The sequence below is a fragment of the Brachycentrus maculatus genome, unplaced genomic scaffold (genome assembly GCF_059751285.1).
Source record: "Brachycentrus maculatus isolate JH-2025_06_01 unplaced genomic scaffold, ASM5975128v1 h1tg000011l, whole genome shotgun sequence".
Taxonomy (NCBI): Eukaryota; Metazoa; Arthropoda; class Insecta; order Trichoptera; family Brachycentridae; genus Brachycentrus; species Brachycentrus maculatus.
In genome coordinates this window covers 1,057,501-1,082,736 of record NW_028280765.1, presented here as the reverse complement: position 1 = coordinate 1,082,736, position 25,236 = coordinate 1,057,501, and the positions used below count along the sequence as shown (strand labels likewise).

The window sequence follows — 25,236 nt, the reverse complement described above, 5'->3', positions numbered from 1 at the left end:
TAAATATCTGAATAAAAATGACAATAAGAGGTTAGTGTCTTGCAATTCACAAAACAATTCATGTAACACAAGCGATTCTTAATTTACAAACGAATAGGAGTGGGGCAAAGGACAATCCCCAGTTGTGAGAGACATGATAGATACCACATTACCACCCTTGTCGAACCAAATCTAATTATCCACTGCTTGCATGCCAATTATGCCATATGCAATAATATGCAACCTGAATGCCATTGCATATTATTATTTAACCGTAGGAAGGAATAGGAATTTAAATTATTTACTGTAGCAATATTTGTAAATTCAGAACTGCTTGCATAATTATTAAGCACATCATTTATTGGATACATATTTGTAATTACTAACAACGGTGTCTTCTAATGTAGAATAAAATTATATGAACATTAGATTATTTTAACCAGTTAAAACTCTTCAAAAATTATTCAAATAAAATTCATAATTTTCTGAAAAAGAATCTACTATTTAACGCATTACTTTATAGTATTGTTTCCAATGGGTCCAATTAAGTTATATGGAGATGGTAATTTGATAACATTGAAATAAATAATTCAAACATATATCATTTGCACAAAGAACTATAAAAATCAACAGTGTATAAATTTGAAATAAAAGACATAGATACAAATACTACTTCGTTTTTCTTATCCTTCGTTTTATGATTTCAGCCAAAAAAAACCTTAAAACCCAAAAGCAAATAAAGTAATATTTTCACTGCTTTATATTTATATAATACATAAAAAACATTGACTTATATTTTAGTGGAAAAAACTTAAATAACAACTCATTAACAAACACGATGCAAACCAACCTTAATAAGCCTCAAGATTATTTTAGAAATCACACAAAATTTATGGATATCACAAAACTCATCTAAAACTAAATAGCTACCATTTCTAATTTCTATCACTAAAATAAATTGAAAAAAAAAAGTTACACAGTTCTTATAAAAATACACATTTATCAATACATATTAATAATAACATAGGAAATGTATAAAGTAAAAACAAAACATGTGCATTGAAAAAAAGTAATATCAATTTTATTTACTGTGTACGGTTTCACCAATTCCTTATATATTTTATTTGACATGTTTTCTAATAGAGTAAGTAAAGGTGAGTTATATTAATCACATCTGGTCAACTTAAGGATAGAAATATAAAAAAATTAATAACCACAAAATTTGTGATTAATTTAAAGCATAGGTTCCCAACAATTTTTAGCTCAGCACCCTCCTGCCAATTTTTTTTATCGATGGGAGAAGAAAATTGTCAGAATGATCCCTCATAGAGAGGGCTAGAAATAAAAATAAATTGTCCACTTCCCAACCATCCTTTCTATCTCTCCTAGTGTATCTAATACCCCTTGGAACAGTGCTCCGCAACCGGTGTGCCGTGAGCCGGATACAGGTGTGCCGCGATTAAATTCAATGTATATGATATTTTACAATTTTTCATTATGTTATTTAATACACGGCGACAAATTATTTTTCGTAATATTGTCTGTTTTTCAAAATGTAGGATATAATAATTCTCTCACTCTCAACCCTTATCCGCACCCCAATGGTGCATAAGACACTGCATCATATAAACACAGTGTTATCTTGATGGTTAACACATGAAGGAAAGGTGATTAGCCCTCTGCTTCGGGTACCAGGCCAGGGTAGTACTGAATAAATATTAGACTGAAAAAATCATAAATATTTATCTGACCCCCCCCCTTGGAAATCGACTTCCAGAACAGTAGCTGAGCGTGCTGACCATTAAACTATGGAGGTGGATAAAAATTACTACAGTTAAATAATTTTTCAATGGTCTATATACTTTAGCTTTTGGTGTGCCGCGGAATACTAGGAAGAATTTTAGTGTGTCGTAGGTGAGAAAAGGTTGCAGAGCACTGCCTTAGAAGACCTCTCTAGTATCCACTGTGGAGTAGTATAACTGTTGAAAACTTATGATTTAAAGTTATATAACAACTAGAAGTATTAAAGGTAGTATCTATAGTGCGGAAAATAGCATAGTAAGCCACAATGCGTGAAATCCAATCATTTGATTCCCAAAGTCAACAAAATGTTATGCAATTGATGTTACTTTTGTGAAGTGCATCAACACTTGCTTTGACTGTTTTTAACCCATCATAATGTTGAAGAAATGTATTGCCTGATGCACTATTAGACATTTTGCATGAGATAAAATAAATTTCATGTTATTATCTGTTGATTTAAAAATTACCTACTGTAATATTTTTTTATTGGATTCACTAGTAAATAATTGGTTGTATACTGGAAATTTATTGAAAACCATTTGAAAATATGTTTTATGCCATAACAATTGCTTACATTTATGATTTAATTTATATATTATACAAATAATTTATGACATATTTGATCTAAACTAAACTACAGAAAGAAATTATAATGTAAAGTTGTCATATCACATAAAACCATAACAATGAGTTATTGATTTATGCTAACGGTAGTTTTCTATTTTATAAGCTATGCTTTATCTAACACCCTCAAATTATAATCTTCACAAATTACATAAGAAATAATTATTTTATTTCATTATAATGTATTGAGTATGATGAATTATATTTGGTAAAAATATTCTTGAAAACTGTTATTGCATAATGAATTCATGAAGTGAAATGCTATTTATGTCTATATTTTTTTTGGTATGGAAATGCAGATTCTTGGAAAAATTATATACAATCAAATGAAGTTGATAAAATATTCATAGCATTTCATGAATTAAAATCAAAAATCATATGGTATCAAAATAAGTATCATCAATAAAGATTTAATTTCAATAGACATTTCCAAATTTAATAAATAAACAAATATTTAACCTTACTCTCTGAAAATTTTCAGGCAGGTAATAAATACAGATATCACTTTTGAAAAAACAGTAAGTATGCATTAGAGCATAACCAAAATAATAATATAACAATTTTAATAAGTAATTTTATCTCAATATTTACAATACTTCTTAGTAAAATAGAATAATAATCTCTAAAATAAAAAGGAATATTTAGAGAGAAAAAAACTTTAAAAAGTCAGCAGGAGGAATTGGGTGGGGAGGTAGTGGCCCTCCGGCTTCTTTCACACGCTCACGATATTCCGGGCACTAGAATAGAGAAAAAAATTATAGAGCATACTCGAGTGATAAAATACTAACAGTAACATAATATTATCACTTCTGAAGTATTCTGCTTTTACTGGTGTACGAATGAGAGCTGACGCGTTACAGGCACTTAAGGTTACCGCTCTACATAGTGTTTATAAATTATCAAACACATTTTACTTTTGAATTATTTATGTTTAAATTGCGGTATTTCTAGAAAAGTAACCCCAAAAGTCCTGGCAGCCAAAGGGTTAACGTCTAATCATTTCATTTATCTTACCTCATCCGCAATACATGGATGTCCAAGTGATCGCCAGAATAGACATTTACAATGTCGGCACAGGGATAATGTTTCAGCATACTGAACATCTTCTCGCAAGCCAAACGATCTAACAAAAAGAAAAGTAATATTTAAAAAAAAAACCTTTAAAATTTTAGAGAGACATAGTATAATTCACATATTATTCTTTAATGTAGAAAGACAAGTCTATCAGATAATGGCATGCATTTAAATAATTTATCTACTAATTTAATTTGCATTTTTTTCAGTTATCAACCAGTTATGTTAATGTAAAAAAAATATATATAATTACTAAACAAGAATATCAAAACTGATTTAATAAGAATTGTTTAATTTTATAACTGATTTATTTTACAGATGTAACATAGAATTTTTGTTTACAAATAATGTACAGAAAATTGATATGCATTATCAATATCTCGCTAATTTTAATACTATGGTGGCTTAAAGTAGAAAATTATAAAATCATATTTTTATATATAGTTGTATCCTTACTTTCTCAATGAGTGATAAACAGTCTTCCAATCCACCTTGTTTTCAGGTTGAATATTTAATTTGGTAAAAGCACAATCGATTTGTGAAGAAGTGAAATGAAATAACACCAATTCTCGCCAAATCCGCTGTTCAGAGCAAACTGAAGCCATTACTCCCCAAGCCTCAGCGCTGGCCTAGAAAAAAAACCATTTACTTTATTTACTTATCATATCTTGGAATAGACAACAGCACACCAGGACTTTGGTTTATAAGATACTTTTAAATATAACTCCTGTATTCTTCTTCTTCTTTGTCAGCCGTCTCTCCACTGCTGGATGTAGGCCTGTTGTAATGAATTCCAAACTTCTCTAGTTTGGGCTAATTCGACCCATTTATTACCTGCGATGGGGACAATATTATCGGTTCATCTTTTTTAGGGCCGGCCTATTCTCCTCTTCATGTCCCACGGTCTCCACTGGAAAACTCTGGATTCAGAGTTCTAACTCCTGTATAGGCTATCGATTCACAATGGTCTCTTTAATTTTTTAAATTCAATATTAGATTTAAGTATTATTTCTTTTTAGAATTGCATTTTACATTGGAATAGACAATTAATCAATAAAGCAATTAAATAACCAGGATTTATTACTACCAACATCATCAGACTGGTCTGTAATGTCTTGACTTGACTTGCTACCTCTCTATTTATTATGTATTGCTTTTATTTTGATTTTTTTCTCCTTTTTTGTTTACTTCATTGTATTTTTAAATTGTTTATAAATTAAACATATCTAACATCCCATATAAACCTAAGAAGATTGAAAACTTCATCTCGATGCTTAGAATAAATAAATTGAATAAAAACCCGCAATAAAATAAATCCAATTAGTAAACAAGTACATATATACATTTTATTCAATATTTTAAGAAGATAATAACTTAGCAATATGAAATAATGAAAGAACTAATTGATTTGATTAATCACCTGCTTATACAACATTAATAAATTTATTGTGTAATCATATTGTGATAGTGGAATTTGTGTTTGATCCATAAATAAGTAATATACAAACCTCCAGGTCTTTGTGATCAGATATCCGAAGGAGAACTTCCCTAATACATTCTACAGGCAACTCGTGTAATTTAGGAACTGTTTCTGGACCGGGCTGAAAATAAACCATTCATAATCAAGTAGGAATACAATTTAATGGTACGACATCGGAATTTTAATTATTAAATAATTTCGCATAGACAGAATTAAAATATTTGATGCACTGAATCAAAATAAAAGAAGAAATCAAACAATCGATAATTGTGATATTTTTACAATCTAATAACTTACTTGATCATTCAATTTAAAATAATAAAAAAATACAACAGAAAAAAACAATGTTATCATCAATTTAATTTAATATTCTAAAATCTATTGAAAAAGGTTATTGTAAAATCCAAGTACCAGTACTAATATATTTCATTTTTCTTTAAACACAAACTGTATGCCCTATGATGAAACTAGTTGCTAAAAATTAGTACTAACTCAATTACCAAGTACACCAAAAGTGAAGAAGTGTAGTGTTTCAATACTCATGCTGCTCAGCTTAGTGAAATACTAATAATATAATTTATTACTACTTAATATAAAAGAAAAGTATAAAAGGATCAGGCACCTCACGCATGCGAATGCGTTCAGCAATGCTATGTATCCTGCGGATGGTGTTGCGGTGGTGTCCCCATAGGGCTCGGCTGCCGAGGGGCCGACCCCAGCAGGACCGCCTCTCCTGCTCACACATGGACCCCAAGGCCCCTAGAAGAGCCCTCAGCACTCGTGGATTCTGCTGTGATTCGTGAACTATCCAAAATGTATTTACAATTATAACTTTGTGTGGCGAAAAAATAATATATAAAGTAGAGTACATGGTTGAATTAGAATTCGACACCGTGGGTAAAATTTTAAATACAGACTTGTGTACTTGAGAAAAAAAAAAGAACCGTTATAGGTTCTATAATATGTATTAAACTTAATGGCTTTCTCATTCTCTCTTCCTTGTTAACTTCCAACGCCAACTGTTTGTGATCGTAATTACTAGTATCTAATTTGGAGATTTCCGAAAGTTCAGGTGTGCATTCCGACTTAATCAACATGTTGCGGTACTTATTTTTTTAAAATAAGCATCTTAGAACATTCAAGTTATTTTATAACAGTCTTATGCTGTACCAAACTTTTACAGTATTTATACACTTGAATTGCCTCCAACTGCAAGATGATTAATAATACATCAATTTTGTGTTAAGTACATACAAAAAGGGGCATTTTTTCCTTTGGATTATAAAGGGTTTTCAAAAAATCTTACGGTTTTCAAAAGCATTTATATAAAAATATTTATTATTCTATAGAAAGGAATATAATACTACAACTGGGATGTCATGCTCTATGGATATTTTAAGATTATAAAAAAATATTTTCAAGCCAAAAGAGGCCAGATATTATAATAATTTTTCAGTGCAATATATTATATATTTCCAATTAAAGGATTCATGAATCTGAATCCATGCTATAGGATGCATTGAATATGCAAGTAAAGGTTTAGATTAGCATTATATTATATACACATTCGAAATACTAATACAATAATATCATAAGTCAAACAGGTTCTTGACCTTTTCTTGGCTGTCTACTGCAAATAGCAAGCTCAGTCTATAAAGTACAATTGATTTCTCAATGTTAGAAAATAGACCATTATTACAAGATGATAACTACAAGGTGGATACTATTAATTAAGTAATTTAAAAATGCATATTCTTCTATGATGAATATTTAGGATATACAAGATAATTACAGATTGGACTTATACTTTAAAATTAGTCATCCAAAAATGTTGCCCTCTTAAAAAGTGCGAGCTGAAACGACACCCTTGAGTTCGAAACTTAACGGGTGTCACGCTAGGCACATTTGATTAGATTAGGTTATAATAACTTTTTTTATATATTTTTTAAATTATTCACAAATGATAGATTTGATCCACTTGATATATCAACATCAAGCATCTCCTATTATGTAAAATAATCTGGGAAAAATCTCTCATCATTTTAAGAAGGCTTCTACTAAACTTACTTATTTCAACCATAGATGTCACAAAAAAGTTTTACTTGAAAAAATATATTTACAGTATATGGTCTTTTTAATTGAAGCATTTATACAACCTTCCTAAATTTGAGTTATGTGATAATAAATCGTATTCAGCATGGTGAATACTATACAGTGAAAGTGATAACTTAAATCAGGCAATTACAGTTTGTAAATTCTGTAAATGTCCAAACTACCATACTCCCAGCTCAATAGACTTTTTCATCTACGTTGAGTTATGAATAAATATCTTGATTTAATAACTTTGTATGTGTTTCTAACGGAAGGGGAATTTTTTCTACCTTGCATGGCGACTTCTTCAATCATGGTCAGCAGGACCTTTTGTGCTGCTCCGGGGAGAGCCGTTAGCTTCTGTCCCGTCATAAGAAGCTGCAGGAGAGCGCAGATGTAGTTGAATCTCCTCACATCCTTGACGGCACTAGTGAAGTCTAGACGGCGGATGGACTCTGAGAGACCATTGAATCCAGCAATCTGCATGCGAAAAAATGAGATTATTTTTGCGTCACCATGGCGCAAAGGGCATTGCATCGAATCAACTCTCCGTTAACTTTTATATGAAGCCATGGTGATCAGATCTACGCTCCCAGATTCTTGGATCAAAGAGTGTTATCAATTTGGTTTCATACTTGCAACACATTTATAACTTACATATATATTTATATATATATATACATATATATATATATATATATATATATATATATATATATATATATACATATATATATATATATATATATATATATATATATATATATATATATATATATATATATAAATATATATATATATATATATATATATATATATATATATATATATATATACACATATATATATATATATATATATATATATATATATATATATATATATATATATATATATATATAAACACACACATACACACATGTATATACATATAAATATTAGATTATGTTAGAGTTAGGTAGAGTTAATATAGGAAAAAAAAATCTATGCATTTTTCAAACTGCCCATTAGAACTTTATGTTTTAAAAGCAATTCTCATTTTATAATCTATCTCGTAAATATTACGTACATGTGTACGTATATGTGTTAGTGCAGGATTTTTTGTTGCTATGTATCTTTATTAAATGTTAATTATTATAAATACTAAAGGCAGTGAGTCACGTGACTCAGTTTGTTGTCGTAAATTTTGCATAACTTACAATATAATATTGCGCATTCTTTTAACCAGTTCAATGACTAGAATATCTATTCACTTTCTAAAATAATAAAACATCCATCCATATTACTTATTTCAATTAAATATTGAATAATTGGAAATAATGTTGCTATTACCTTGATACAACAAATATCTTTATTTTTTTTGTATATTTGCCGTACTTTGTGGCACATTTTATAAACTTTATAAAACGCAAAGTTTATTTTTAAATACATATATTATTTTCGGTACTTTTTGTTGTAATCGGTTGGAAAAATATACAAAAAATAAAGTGGTTTTCTTTTGGATAAGGAGAATAATTACAGAAGTCGGAAGCACACTTTTCATCAAAAATATGTGCCGAAAAGCTAGGATTGCGAACTATCTGGCATAGGCGTAAGGAAGTGGAGTTTCGGTCTAAAATTCTTGGCATGAAATATTTGCGATAAATTAGTTTGAAATTATTCATTAAGTGACAAGAATGTGCATAATACTATTTATACAGGGGTGGGCTGAAGGGGCTTGAAGGGACTCGCACGAGCTCCCTGTTAAAAAATAAAAATAAATGTAATGAACGAGCCCCTTGCTAAATTAAGAAAATGTATATAAAAAAATCATAAAAAATTATATTTTTGCATCGTAAATATAGGTTCATGAAATTTTCCACTTCACCTATTCGAGATCTCATTAATACTTTTAAGAGATAGAGAAATTGGTACCTATGTACATTCTTCATTGTTTATACCTTGAGTGCGTCCAAAAAGTATTTTTTTAGGTTTAAACTTAAACTGAGCGAATGAATTTTAAAATATACATATTGCTACAAACAAACCATATTTTGGTATATCAGCTACACACTTGATTTTAAACCATTAATTCCTTTCCACCTCAATATAGTGCAGTGGTTAGCCTGTTTGACGTGGAGGTCCCAGGTTTGATTCCTGTGGTGGTCGAAATAAATATGAGTGATTTATCACTATAATATGTATTTGACATCACTGGTACCAAAAGGGTAAGAATGATCCCCTTGCCATTATGTAATTAACGCTCAATGTAATACTTAGTCGATGCGATGCAGTGCCCTATGCACCATTGGATGCGGATAAGGGTTAAAATTGTCTCTAGTCTATCAATATCATTCAACCAAATAAAAGACAGATAGAAAAATATATGAAATCGGAAAAATAAATTTCAATAGTTAAAAATCTATTATAACGGAAAAAATATAAAGATAACTTAATAAAATATAAACATGTATTACGTGAACATTCAATAATTATAAAATACATACAATCTACGTAACTGGAAATCTCTGTTATAATATGTAAATTGTTTTATATTTCATCAAATAAATAGTGCGAGAATTAACACGTTGTTTAGTAATAAATATCTCTTGGAGTTTCATCGGTTATAGCTGAAGACATTGTGAAATTAAAACAAACTTTACGCTCTACCGAGAATAAAATTTACCGACCATTGCGGCAGTACTTAATAATAAGACAACTTACCGTATGTATAGTGATAAACAATGTCCGATGTGTAATCAAATCAAATTATAATATCTCAACATATATGAAGATGAATATGGAAGTCTGGACATTTACGGGGGTTACGATCATCATAGGCTGGTTTAAGTGATCACTTTACACACGTGTAACATTCACAAATTCTGCCCATGATTAACAACCACAGTATTAAAATTCTTGGAACTTCTAAATGTATTGATCAAAAACTTTACACAGTGAAAAAACTCAACTGCTTCATAAAATAATATTGTAGTGGAATCAAATGATTTCGTCCAGAATATCAAATTAAAGTCGAATAAAACATACCATGAAAAACAAACAGCGAAAAAAACGCAACTATGTATTTCTGTCACTTTTACGAAGAGTGTTTAAATAATATGTATTTTTGTGTCTCTTTTAGTAAAATTAGCCTCTGAATTCAAGCCAAGAATAATTATGAAAATATGGACTGTGAGCAAATGCCGTTTCAAATGATAAAAATCTACAGCGTCGGAATGATACAAGTGGAAAAACAAAAATAATCCAAGCAACTAATTTACAATTACGTCACACATGCAAGAAGTTACGTTTTTATTATTATTATTTAGCTTTACTTTCACATACAGATGAATAAATACAATTGAAAATAAAGTACGTTGCGCACCGACTATAACAAAGGACAATTACCCGCTACAAACTAAAGTGCTGAGTTGCGTTCTATGATAGAAAGGAAAAGTATCACCAGTACAGCACATTTTTGCATCGGCAGTGGATGGCTATTTTTCGTATCTACCTCCTTCCTTGTTGATTTATGGCGGTATTAAATATTGCATTCAGATCCTAATTCATTTTACGTCACCCTGGCCTGGGATTCGAAAGTTAACTTCAATAACTTCACCGATACAATGCAAAGCATATATTACACGGCAGCGAAACAGTAATAAGAATTAAAAAAAAACTTTATATTTCCTTCGTTAACTTAAGAGTTTAACTTAGCAATTTTTGTAATTTATATGTAATACTAGCTGAATCTGGCAATGCTTTGCTATTGGTAGATTAAATTCATCGTAAAAATTGGTAGGTATTTTATTTAGTAAATTTAACACCCATTTCCACACCCAAATGGTGCATAAGGCACCGTATGAGATGTGATAATAATGACCACCAACCCCCCCCCATCACATCTTCCGAATCGCTTGTTAAAATATTGGCAGCCCATCCCTACATTTACAAGTACATACCAAGGGTGTGCATTCCATGTAGGCAGAAAATCAGTGCCTGGCCTAACTTACCCGGCTGACATATAAAAACGTAACTAGTACCTACCCTACCTTACTAAGTAGTACCTAGCTTACCTTACTACTTACCTCTACTGTCTACCCTACTTAATATTCTATGCACGCCACTGCATGCTTGTAGGTACTATAGAAGTATGGTAGATACACACTAACCAAAGAGACGAATACCTTTACCAACGCCAATGCAAAGGGAACTTCCGGAACGCAATTCCGGCGCGTTTCAGTTGGAGAATACAATATGAATTGAATGCAGACGACTAAAAATACAATGAGATCACGTCTACAAGCTAGAAAAGAGTATCTTGGATTTTGGTCTACTTTATATCCTGAAATAACTCAAAAAATAGTTTCTCTTCTCAAAGATAATAAAAAAAATAGGACATGTATCCCGTGACATTATTTTGACAAAAGCATTCATTCATTGGCGTAGGAATCTATATACTAAAATTTCTATATAAATTGGATACCATCTCCTTGTATTTTTAGACGTGCATGAAATTATATAGTCAATCATAAAAACAGTTTTATCATCTTACCTCTCGCGTACACTTGATAGTAATGCGGCAATGTGGAGGGACATTGGGACACGTGTTTTCGGAATTTGCAGCCGCCTCGTCTGATATGTCTCCATCCCTTTGAAAAAAACAAGTTCAAGTTAGAATCAAATAAAATGAAAAGAAATGCGAGAGCGTTAATATACATACTTGACATACGCGCCTTTAAAACGATTTGTTTTTATTACATACTTGATATATTTATACAAAATGATAATTAAGTAATTCTACGAAAAATGTGACGTGAAAATTCAGAAAATTGATTGGAGGATGATTCCGGAAGAAAAACTGAAATGAGTTACGAACGTCTGTAAAATCAATGAACTTTTCAAATATAAATAAACTGTGTTTTTACTATAAATTGCTTTTTTAGTTCAATTATCTAATAAAATAAAACTTATAATCTTTGTTGGCTTCCGTAGTGTAGTGGTTAGCGTTTTTGGCTGCCGTGCTGGGTAGACGCTCGACTGTGAAACTAACGTCACGGGTTCCAAATGATTCAAATGGTACCAAATGCAAAATAAATTCAAGACAGATTTATGTTTACGTTTTTTTCACATTTAACTGTAAAATCAAACCCTCAAAGAATTAAGAGGTTTTGCGAGTTATTCCTTAAAAAATTAAACAAGTTCTGCTTTTTTGGTGAACGAATTAGTGTCGAATAAACAACGTTTCGTGGAAAGATTCCAGCGGAAAATATTCCGATTTTTTTAGTTGCTTCATAAATATGTTTAATCACAATGCCATGTCTCATTTCCGATTGTATATTTTTTATTCCTGGATTATAAAAATCCAGGTATAAAATAATTTTAACTAGAATAATATATTTTATATTAAATTTATGGAAATGTGTTTCTGATTACGAACAATTCGAGGTAAGAACAGTTTTAAATAACGAATCATTATTCTACATATACTCGTACTCAGTAGTAAATTACCTACTGACTTCGAAATCGGTAATAAAATATTTTATTTTGAGTTAACCGAGTTAAAAAAGTGAGAGTGTACGTATTAATACCCGAACACGCGGTAATATGAATGCACTTTTAAAATGCATCAGACAGCAAAGCAACGGCTACGCCATTCCACTTTAAGCTTCAAGTGGTAAAAACGTTCAGTCATTAGTGGTATATTTATAGAAGTCGTATGTTGTTGTATGTGTAGTAGACATAAGACAAAGACGAAACAGTATCATCCATATGGAAGAGGGGACTGGGGACTGGATAGGAAGCAGTTAAGGTCTATTTAAATGAGTCAAGTTAATAAGTTTTTTTTGTAACGAGTGCGATGCGACGCATTGCTCGTTGTTGGAATTCGTCGTCACTTGCGAAAAAAAATACTCGCGAATAGATTCCCCATTTCGATCAGGTTAATAAAACAAAAACAAAACACATCTGCAATATTCACATTTTTATTTTTGCTCGAGTGTATTTTTAAACTTATTTTTGTGAAATGATTTGGCTTCCTTAAATTTAAATAGTATACTACATTTTACGGTAGCATTTATAGAAATTATCGACATGTTACTAGCACCTTCTCAAGATTTATTTAAACTAAACACTACTTGATTTAAAAATCGTATTTTGGCAGTTGGTTAAATGACAATTATAACTTGTACTTTTTTTCTCATACTGCTCATTTATTATTATAGTTATTAGTAAAAGGGACTCGTGCCGTGCATAAATAAATACAAATACTATTCTCAATATTATTAATATTTAAAGCATTTACTTTGTGGTTAGTCATTTTTACTTATTTATTTTTTTACAAAAATGTTAATAAAATTAGTATATAACCACTCACCGAGATTTTTACGTCTACCGGTTTCGAGACGTACCCGTCTCTTCGTCAGGACAATCACTAACACAGCATGCAAACAATACTACCCTTCACCACCATAGCACATATTTGAGTGTGTAAATGGTGCTATGGTGGTGAAGGGTAGTATTGTTTGCATGCTGTGTTAGTGATTGTCCTGACGAAGAGACGGGTACGTCTCGAAACCGGTAGACGTAAAAATCTCGGTGAGTGGTTATATACTAATTTTATTAACATTTTTGTAAAAAAATAAATAAGTAAATACAAATACATTCATGTTCAATCGTTGAATCGTGAAAATTGAGCAAAAGTTTTATTCAGCGATGCTCTCTCACTGCCCCTATATTTATTTATTTATTTATTTAAACTTCAGGTACGGAAAATCAATTGGCGGGCTTATTGCTAAAAAGCAATAGCTTTCAACAAACTAAAAACAGACTAGTGATATTGGTCAAAACGTTTAATACCTTATATAGCTGTTTGCAATCAGTAGGTAGATAGTACTTGAACATAAAAAAAACATAAATTACAAATTGATGATAATAAGGAAGTGAAAGGAAAAAGGGAGTTTAGGGAAGGAGGTAGAGGGAAAAACTAAGGGAGGAGGTTCGATGGACAGCTAGGATTCTAATGACAGGTAGTAATGTCTCAGGCGTTTCTTAAAAGTTTTTAGAGAAGGTGCATTTATATTACCCGTCACTCAAGTGGTACATAAGGCAGCGCAACAAATCGACGGTGCTAATTCGATCGCGATTACATGAAGGCAGCGTGATCAGTCCTGCGATCCAGATTAATGGATATAGGCGTGGAATATGCTTGATAGGATGCATATGACGAGTGAAGGATATATGGTAAATAATAGGCGGGAAAACTGTAGATACAAGAGAGGAAAAGGAGAATAGCTACAAATGGATAGGGGACTTGGAGTAAATTGTACTTAGTCTAGCTTGAGTAAATTGTACACTGCTAATGTGTACGAGTCTCTTGAGGAAAAATACTAAGAACCATAAGGGGATATTTGCAAACACAGAATTTATTCCACCGGAGATCACTGGAAATGTCACATAATCTGTTCACGCCCCATTTTTTTAAAGAATGTATATTGGATAATTTTTTGTTTGTTTTTTAGAATATACATATATGGAAAAAAATATTGTATTTTTTTACCTCCATTCCTTTCCATAATTCTTTTCTTTTCAAAACCATACAATGTCGAAGAAAAACTTATTTTTTCAAAGCAAAAACGGTATTTTAAGAAAAAAATCAATTACGTAAAATGTTACCAAGATTTAGAGAAAATTATGTTGCGACTTAGCGAATACTGGGCCTTAAGTTAAAATGTAGCTATTACGGTACCTGAATTCTTACATTTTTATTCTTCTTGGATTATTTTAACGCCTTCGCTTCTAATAAAAAGTAACATTACAGACTTCTTTGCCGACAGAAGTGGTTCTAGTGCTCTGTTATTTAAAAATATTTGCGATGCACACATTTCATAATGATCAAAAAGAGTAAATAATATCCGAATTTTGTATGCACGAGTATTTACATTAATTTTTGACATCTCAACATAGATGAAGAAGAATATGGAAGTCTGGGCATTTATGGTGCTTTCGACCGTCATAGGCTGGTTAAAGTGATCACTTTACAGACGTGTAACATTCACCAATTCTACCCATTTTTTACAACCACACTACTCAAATTCTTGGAAGTTTAATAAATATATGATCTAATTTCGAAATATTGTACTTGAATCACTAGAATTTCAAGAGACATCTATTTGTGAGATGCGGTCGTAAGCCCCGTAAATGCCCAGACTTACATATTCTTCTTCATCTATGTTGACATGTCAAAAAATAATATGAAAAATAACTCCTATAATCGGAGATAATCCAGATTTGTGAACAAGTATTTGGACACACTCCGAATGTTGTACGAGAATTTATATGTGTGAAGTTGACATTATTGGAGATAATGATAGCTCATATTCTCATAGTAGAGCGCATCGTAAGGTTATTGCGAACAACGAATTAAAACGTTTTGCCTTGTATGCAAAACTTAAATATCCTTGAAACTCGGTATTAAAACATGAAAATAGCAAAAATATACCAACTCTAGCAACCACGTTCTTCACTCTAAACTAGGCCAGATTTAAAACTTCAAATGGTACGTAGAGCAAATACGGGAGATAATACACGTTCAATGTTCATGACCTAAATAAAATAGGTTATACAATAGAAACTGGATAACGCCATTCGGGTCTAAAATTCAGGGTTGTGGGGCCGTTCGTTTTGGGTAGAGTCGCTGGAAACAGGAAGATTCGTGAGTAGAACAGTTCGGTAATTAAGTTCATGTTGTGTTATCTTATACGCTTGCCAAAACTCATATCAAACAATTTTTTAATACAACTTGGTATATCACGCAATTAATCATACATTTTTCTCCACACGAAATTTATGATTTACCATATGTTCCAGATGTTTATTTAAAAAAAAACAACAAATAAACGTTAAAAGAGGTACAAGTCATAGCTTATTTGCAATATAATATACAAGTTAGAGTTGAAACTATTTTTCTAACTTTGACTCCAAACCTCATTAAAATAAAAATATCTATGTATTATACTTATACACGCTAACTTTTTTTCCAAAAAACAATTTGATTTATAAAACTAAATACTGTATTCACAATCGTAGTGCATTTATTGGGATATGACTTTGTTTGATTCCCGGCATATATTTTTTACTGTTATATTTTATACTATGAAGTGAACTAAAATACTTCCTTGCTGGTTCAGTCCATCTGGTCGTTTATGCACTACACGGAATTTTACCGTCCGGCAGATCAATTAGCGTGATAAAACGATGATTGGCTTGGTTTGACTTGTGCTTTTGTTCATCTTTCTTCGGATCGGTGCTCTTGATCGGTGCGTGAACACGTTGCGCATAAATTCGATCACGCTAAACTGCTTTTATTTTTCAAAACCGGACTGCCAGACGGTAAAATTCCGTGTAGTGCACAAGCTCACTCTGGATATGAACATTCGGTTGCTTCCGATTGAATTTGTTTACAAAGGGATAAAAAGTGTAGTTACAAAACAAGTCGATATAATCACCACGAAAATAAAAATAAACGAAATTAAACTGCATAACTTGCTACAAATTATTATTTTAGATCGAAGCGCCCTTGAGGTAGTATTTTACGAAAATGGCGCTTTAAAAATTATGCAAATATATTATTGTTATTATTATTATCACTCATAATGTTGTTCATTACTTTAAGATTCGTACTAGAATCCAACTGGTGTGTGATATTTTTTAAAAACCTTTAGCCAAACAAACGCCCGTACCTCTTTATACCTCATCAAATTAAGTATTTTTGCAGCCGGAAGTCAGGACTATAATTTATTTTGACATTATTCATACTGATTACAGTTATTATAGTTAGACAAATAAATTGCGTTATGTGTTGTCATTCTTTTTTTAATTATTATTTTTAGATACGAATTAAAAATATAATCAGGGAATCACGTATACCTTGTAAACGTTGTTCATATAAGGGCGCTAAAGGAAAAATAAATAATTATTGGATACATAGGTACCGTCCATTAGGAAATTAGGACGCGATTCCATAGTTTAGGAATTAAATCAATAGAAAGCTATTTGATGCTCCAACTTAATTTTTCTTTTAACGCGTACAGGAGAGCAAACGAGAAAAAAATATTTATTAAGAAGGGGGGTGTCTAAATCGAAAAAAAATGAGGTACCTACTCATAAAAATCACTGTTTTTTTAGAATCTCCTTTTTATTTTTTAAAACGAAATTCGAATCGTGTATTCATTTAATATTAAACAAAATAAATTATTTTCGAGATAAATAGTCTAAATTTCTATACAAATTTATTTAATTTATTTTAGGATTGTGTATTATCATATAATATTGTCTATAAAAATTTAAAACAAAATAATATAAAAAAATCGTATTCATAATACATATTTGAATACGATATAAATAATAATAGTAGGTGCCTACTCAGGAAAGTTTGCGTAACATTTAAAATGAAAGTTAATTAAATCGAAAGAAATAAGGAGGAAAGCGTTAAAATTACTGTTATATTATTTTTATATTGCAGTACGAAATAGATTTGTATACCTACCTGCCTAAAAGGTCAGTAAGTGAAAAGGTCAATAAGTGAAAACACGAGAAAAGAAAAAGAAAATGGTTGGGTTATGAAATAGTTTATAAAATAGCATAAAGCGTAAAACATAACGGGATAATAAAACAAAATATTGTTTACGGAAAGGTGACAAGAAGTGGATTCGCGAACAAAGAAACTACGAAAGTGCATTGATCCGTTTTAGTAGAAAAAAATTATGGCTTCTTACCTTTGGTTGTCTAGTTGTGCCGTACATTCTAACACTTTTTTCTTCTCCCAGCCTTCTTGGGTTTTCACCCATTCTTCTCCAGGAGATCTCCAATCCTTGGAAATAAATGGCATCTCAAAATATAAACAGTAAACAAACGACTGCCGTCAACACTCTCCGTGATTGCTCGCAAATGCGACGCAACACTGCGCGGAGTCGACTCGATCCGGACAGAAACATATATTAGAGAGAGAAGCAAAATGCGCATGCCTTCTTATGTTGTTTTTCCCAAACGTCACTAACAGCTGACTATATAAAAATGTCAAATAGAAATTGGTACACTATTGCCATCTAGGTTTCAACAATATTTTGTCGGTAACTAAATTAGTATAGGTGTCCACCAAACTAAAGTAGATTCCTAAATTATCGATAATGGGACTTTTTGTTTGACATTCTCCGCCGCCATTGCTGAAATAAAATATATCTGTCAAACCTTGGTCGGACTATACAATCTTTGGTCGGACCGAAATACTGCGGTTTACTGTTTTCCGCGTGTGATTTTTAAGCAATTATTCCGAACACGTTTTTATTTACTTATAATTGAGGCCTTTTGTTCAAATAATATTTGCATTATATTATCCTCGTTTATCGAAAGTTTTATAATGGCTTCTCCCCTCGAAAATTTGGAGACTCAGTTAGAAATGTTTATTGAGAATGTTAGGCAAATTAGAATTATAGTCAGTGACTTTCAACCACAGGGTCAAAGCGTGCTGAACCAGAAAATGTGAGTACAAGTACTATTGCTGGAATATTTACTAATGTAAGATATATCGCTTCTATGTTTCTACAACTATATGATTTTCATATTATCTTCCAGTCAATCTCTTGTAACTGGACTTCAGGAAGTTGACAAATTGAAAAGCCAGGTTCAAGATATTCATGTACCACTTGAAGTTTTTGAGTAAGTTAATTTTTTTATTATTATTTTCTATTGTCCAGGAACACGCCATGTCCTGTCATGAATTTTGTGGTTAATTTCTATTTTATGTTTATTTTTCGTTTGCAGTTGAAGCATTTTTATTATTATTCACTTCGATTAGTGCAGTACAGTAATTCTGTTATTTCTTGTTCTGATTCCTATCTTTGGTTTACTCATACACCTAAATATTAGCCCTTCAAATAGCTATTGTTTAATTAGTAATTTTTTTACTTAGAATGAAGTTGAAATCAAAGATTAACCTATGCAATTTATTTGTTTTTTTGACAGTATATTGAATCGTTGTATCTTTGTGACTTGATTTGATTAGATTTTTCTTCTTCGCTTACGTCTTTTCTGTAAAAATATCTTTGATGTTATTGCTTATATTTTTTTATTTTTCAGGTACATCGATCAAGGAAGAAATCCTCAGCTTTATACTAAGGACTGCATCGAGAAGGCGTTGACCAAAAATGAAGAAGTGAAAGGAAAAATAGACTCATACAAACGTTTTAAAGCACATTTGCTTCTTGAATTATCGCGAACCTTTCCTAATGAACTTAATAAATACAGGGCCATGAGGGAAATGAGAGACTGATCTAACTGTATTGCATATTATATTGTTTTTTTTTATTAAAAAAAAGATCTTAGTTTTGATTTATATAAACTTCACACAATGAAATAATAATTGAGGGTCTAAGAACAATTTTTTTTAAAATTTTTATTATTTTATGTGAGTTAACACCTATCTGGTAGTGAATTTCCGCGAAGAAAACTGTCGCATGGGAGATTTTCTGTGGTTTAAAGTTCCGTTTTTTATAAAATTAACGAATTTTAAGTAAGTATATCGTAATATGTTTTTACAAAGAAATAATAATTTTAAAAAATGTGATTTAGAAGGAAAAAATCAAAACCATCTTTCCGTAATCATTAACCATCTCGCCACATTGTTACGGCCATACTCCCAGATAGGTTAAGTGCACTTTATTATATGTAAAATATAATATATACTTATGTTTATAAATTAAGGATACAGAGGTAAAACAGGGTTTGTCAAAACTTCTATGAAATTAAACCATGAATGACATCTTGTGGCAACCATGCTTTACTATGCTAGAATTATAATCTACTTTGTAAAAGATGTGAAAACATAATTAATCACAACTACTCATTTGAAGAAGACAAAAAGTCTGATTAAAAACAAGGAATATCTAGAAACTTTCTTATTCTTAACATGTTTTATGTAAACTTTCCTCATTTCCAACATGTTAATGTCGGGACTGACCAGATTCATTTTGTCGTGTAACATTACGATGCGAGCATTGGCATAGTCAGTACAGCAAGCCGAGCTGCTTTCCGCTCGTTCCTTATTAGTAGTTCCGAGTACTTCATTCGAAGTCGGATACTCGCTGTGAATATTACGTTACGACAAAATGCTCCGGTCAGTTCCCACTTTTAAATCTTAATTTGGTTATTTTTTAAATGTGGTAATTAATGCTTAAAATGATTCTTATAATATAAATGGGTAGCTGAATGTTTTTGTTTAATTAACCCTATTCACTCCAAGCCTGTATTGGCTTTTATTCCACCAACTTCATACCAAAATTAAGTTTTTTTTTTCTAAAAACTTTTTATTTTATGAGTTTTTACATGGAACCACATTAAAATTCTTAATTCTAATCTTTATAATTCCTTTTGGTATGGTATTATTCAAAATAAATCTCGGAATGAAGGAAGAATTTTTGTTAATGATCATCCTGGTTTTCCCCTGTACCTTTCAAATGTTTAAAACAATGCCATTGCTAATGAAATATGTTCAAAATAGAATTATCTACCGGTTACAGGTAGCCTATGTTTTTTATTTTGTTTTAATTGACATGTCATTTGCATATCTAAATAATGTCTTGTCCTTAAATATTCATAATATATGTCTTTTATGTTGGAGACTGACCGGAGCATTGCTCCATCCAAAGTTTCAGATGCTCGCCGCGAGCGATGTTATGACGAAATGTTCCGGTCAGTCCCCACCTTTAGGCATATTTTTTTGTTATTGCTATATCTTTCTATTTAATTTCTTAAATGTTGTATTAGTTGTCAGTTGCTAGATTTTTATTCTCAGCCTCTCAATTGGTTTTGACCAAAATCAAAATTAATAAAACAATACATTTAAATTGGTAAAAAAAATATTCCGATGTTTAAATATTTCATTATACAAATTCCATTCAAATTTTAATGAAATTCAATTTTGTTTATTTCCATTTTTTTTAAAATCATTATTCAAATCAGATTGTGGAGATCGAAGAGTTAACTGGGTTTGTCACCAAGATGAAAGAGTTATTTTATCAACTCACTTTTTTTTAACCTTGCCTGGTCCCTTTCTGTGTAACATCAGTAAAATGTATTTGTGAATTATTGTATTAATAAATTTATGATTTTTTTAGTAATATATTTGTACACATAATGTTTTGTTACATGAATAATAAAAAAGGTTTATCAATAAGATCTAGAAATCAGGTTAGTAATAAAATTACATTGATTTAAAATTTTTTTTTTTTAAAAAAAACCGAGATTGATGCGTGTGTGTGATGCAAAGTTGGCTTTAAGAATTGAATTTTAAAAATATATTTAAAAAAAATAACTCCTTTTGTAATGCAAGAATACTTTTATTTCTTAAGTATAGTATAATAATTCGACACTGGCTAGAACACTCAATATGGGTGAAAAGCCATTAAAGAGAAGAAGTAAGTATAGTATAAAAATAAAAACATATTTGGCTTCACTGGTCTACAAGTACACGCCTATTCATATATATTAACGTGGAGATATGTATTTTTTTTGTGTTGTGTGAGATGTATGAGACAATCCAGAGTTGCTTGCCATGTATGTATATGAGGATAATATCTGACCACCTTATAAGGCAAATGGTGAATGTGCATTTTTATATGGCAAAAAATCATCCCATAAACTAAAGAATATTTCCTCAAAATCAGCAACGAGAGCAGCATCTGTGGTTATCAGCATTGCTTCCCAGTTGCCGGATGAACTGTTGGCAGTCCAATTCAATGAACCATTAATCAGTAATCCATTTTTATAAATTGGCTTGTTGATTACTCTATCCTGTGATTTACATATTTGCGTCACCCGCCGTGATCCGTCCACTATGCAAAATTTATGGTGCATATGCGCAGGTGGTGATAATTTGTATCTCACCGGTACACCTGTTAAATAACACATACAAGATTTGAAGGATTTATTTTGCTTTGTTACATAAAATTTATTTTCAAATTTTGCAACCTTAGAACAGGGGACTATCCTTGTCTAAATTATTACCCACCTGAAATTCTGAGATCTCGATTTGCTATTTTCTACTGAAAATGACAAATAAATAAGATGCCTCGCAAACTTTTATAAGTTAAAGTTTGTGTAAAATAGAAAAAAAATGTTGAATCATGATATGATCTATTTTTACTCTACATGCGGGTAAAAAACTAGTCCGCGCAATGGAACTTTTTCAAAGGATGTTATGTATTAGCCGAGTCATCACTGTCAGGGCAAATGGAAGCAGATTGCTCTAGACAGAGTGTAAATCATATTCTTCACTGTCAAGTGGGTACCCATCATAAGGCATTCAAATTGTTGTCTTTAAGTTAAGATTTTTTCTTGTTCACACTGAAAGCTGTTCATACAATTCAAATGCGTCTTATCATAATGATCAAAAGTATTATTCTAGATATACATTTTTACATGAGTTATTCCATTAAATTAATAAATAAAAATATACCTTCTTTATATAATTTGTAAAAGCAAGAATTCGTACTTCCGCGTATTTCACCATTAGTAATTGCTCTTACGACAACTCCGCGCCTATGAGCTCTTAATATTGGTTTTGATAATTCATGACTTGATAGAATATATACGCATAGGTCGATGCTCACCCGAGCTGAATCAATCGCATTCAGAATTGTTTTAAAGCTATGCATTCGACAACCATCATGAGCGCATTTTTCCTCTATTGGATTATTGCAATTGTTGGTCACATCATCCATCACGAAAAAATCGTCAATATTTGGAGACCTATTTTTCATAACATATTTTAAAGTCATATAAGTTAATTCAAAGACTAAAGATATTCCAACTGATGTAAGAATTTTTGTCCACAGTCCCATTTTTGAAGTTGATAAAATAAATTAGAATACAATAAAAAAACGCGGTAATACAGCGAAAACTTGGAAAGGCATTTTATAAATGCATTAGACCATAGACCGCAATTCTAACCGCGAAAAATCTACATTTTGACAGATCAGTGACAGAATGTCTCTCTTCTTCTTTTTCTTATATTTGATGACTGGTCTCATGAAAATAGTATGAGTGGTCAAATACTCTGCTTTCGTTATTCCAAATGGAAGAAACCTATACATGTTACAAATTGAAATTTGGAATGATTGCATATATTTTGAATTCTAAGTAAGATGAATGCCTGTTTTTTTTTTACCTTTTGATGCTTAGAGACTCTTAATTTGATTTTTTAGGGTATTTACGTATGAGGGACTACCCTAAGTATCATTCAACGGGAGTAAAGCTAAAGCTTTGAATCTGTTAAATGGTAGTATTTTTTGCATTTTTGCGTATTTTCCAATAAAATGATTTTTTTTATTTAAATTACGCAACTTAACATTTCGCAGGGTCTTATGTTTTTTTTTTTAAATAAATAATAATAACACAAACAATAAAAATTGTTAGAATAAAAATATGGATTTTATTATTTTTGTTAATAAAAGTGATATTCGACTGATTTATAAAGCGCCATTTTCACAAAATAACGTCTCAAGGGCGCTTCACTTTTTTTTATTGACTTGAAGTTCGCTTGATAAACAGATGAATTACAGTTCATATGAATTCTGAGCGAAAATTTAATGCTTTTTGGTAAAAATATTTAGATATCTACTGACATTATTATTTTTGAAATAAATATTCACGTAAGTACTACTACTTACCAGTGTACTTACTGAAAGTGAAATTCGATTTTACTACTAGTAACACTGGATGCGTGAACACATGCGCGGTGTTGTATAAATTTAATCGATCATATGTTTCTTTGTGCTGTTTTCGCGGTGGTCGTTGTTCTACAAAAGTTTGAAGTTTGAGGTATAACTAATAATTCTTTCACATTTATCGTCTAAAAACAATAGTAATATCTTTAAATATCGCAAGACCTTCTCTATTTTCTACAATTTTACTATTAAATCTTTTTGGTTAAGTATAAGTATGAAGTGTGAAGGACGGGCACGTGCTCTCATAAAAGTTCGTATTTTATATTTGAAGTGGTTTATTTTATGATTTATTATTAACACTCAGTTAATATGTCTATTGTGTATATTTTTCACCAAAAAACCGTTCCGCTAACCATGAATAAAAATTATGAAAAATAATTACATCAGTATATTTTATTCGTATTTTATCAATCCTCAATTGGCGTGTTATTCAAACTATAAAACTGTCTTAATTGTGTATTTGCGGATCAACGTGGTCTTAAAATAATTTTCTACTCGCGTGGTTAGGAAATATGGCGTGGGAAGTTCGTGGTTCTATTAAATAACAATTCTTACATGCAGTTCCAATTAATAATAATTACTGCATCCGTGTGCGTTATGTTTTGTGACACGCTTGTGGTGACATGATATTATTTAGAAATCAATTAATACATATTTTTAAATTAAGTGAGTTTCCACTGTGGTATTCTGTAGTGAAAAATGTGCTAACGTTCAGTGCCCTTTTTTGGATTAATTTCTCCAAGGATATAATCTACCTTTCATCGACTCGTGGATTTAGTAAGTAGGTAATGTTTATATTTTAGGTTTGTTTTAACGTAATTGGTTTTACGTCGGTACGGTATCCACCGTATATCCCAGGCGGATATACGGGGGATGTATTATTAGGTTGTGAACTCCGCTAGATGTTAAAGTAACTATCCATCGCCAGATGGTGTTAAATGGAGAGTTACTTATGCATTTTGCCGGTAGGTGGACGCAAACCAGTCGAGTTTTGCTCATTATCAAATATATAAAGTATTGTTAGCAATATCGCTAGATGGCGGTAGTATTTTTTTTTTTTTTTTTTGAAAATGCTTTTATATTTGGTCAAAAGGTGTCGTTATTGGTATAAGAAATATTGCTTGATGAAATATCCTAATCTTTTGTTTTATTTTTGCAATTGCGATTGTTTTTGTTATGAAAGATTATTATGTATATCGCTGGTGTATACATGGACATGTCTTTCATTATGTATAAAACTACATAATTTTAATATTTGTGATGGCGTGAACGTCAAAACTGGTGAACACTGATTTATCTGTGTTTACCTGAATTACCAGGTAGCGATAAAAACTCATAAATAAATACATATTGAAATAAATGTGTATTTGATTTAGAATTCACAAAATTCACCATTAATTATCTTTACATGTTAGGATTATATTT

At 30.9% G+C, this 25,236-nt stretch overlaps 3 protein-coding genes across 3 annotated transcripts; 1 reads left to right on the top strand and 2 right to left on the bottom strand.

Moving 5' to 3' along the window:
• Positions 1–1,097: 1,097 nt before the first annotated feature.
• Positions 1,098–18,024, bottom strand: LOC148313462 (F-box only protein 25). Its single transcript, XM_088262240.1, has 8 exons — positions 17,806–18,024; positions 11,586–11,682; positions 7,342–7,531; positions 5,583–5,764; positions 4,989–5,081; positions 3,937–4,109; positions 3,421–3,529; positions 1,098–3,143 (listed from the first exon to the last, which is right to left on the bottom strand). The coding sequence occupies exons 1-8, from the start codon at positions 17,916–17,918 to the stop codon at positions 3,048–3,050; spliced, it is 1,053 nt and encodes a 350-aa protein (XP_088118366.1). The 5' UTR covers positions 17,919–18,024; the 3' UTR covers positions 1,098–3,047.
• Positions 18,025–18,248: 224 nt separating this feature from the next.
• On the top strand, positions 18,249–21,303 carry MED10 (mediator complex subunit 10). The gene is made up of 3 exons (XM_088262252.1): positions 18,249–18,568; positions 18,662–18,745; positions 19,166–21,303. Exons 1-3 carry the CDS (start codon positions 18,447–18,449, stop codon positions 19,356–19,358), a joined length of 399 nt encoding a protein of 132 aa, XP_088118378.1. The 5' UTR covers positions 18,249–18,446; the 3' UTR covers positions 19,359–21,303.
• Positions 21,304–21,611: 308 nt separating this feature from the next.
• LOC148313460 (mitochondrial cardiolipin hydrolase-like) lies at positions 21,612–23,038 on the bottom strand. Its single transcript, XM_088262263.1, has 2 exons — positions 22,542–23,038; positions 21,612–21,978 (listed from the first exon to the last, which is right to left on the bottom strand). Exons 1-2 carry the CDS (start codon positions 22,924–22,926, stop codon positions 21,671–21,673), a joined length of 693 nt encoding a protein of 230 aa, XP_088118389.1. The 5' UTR covers positions 22,927–23,038; the 3' UTR covers positions 21,612–21,670.
• Positions 23,039–25,236: the final 2,198 nt, after the last annotated feature.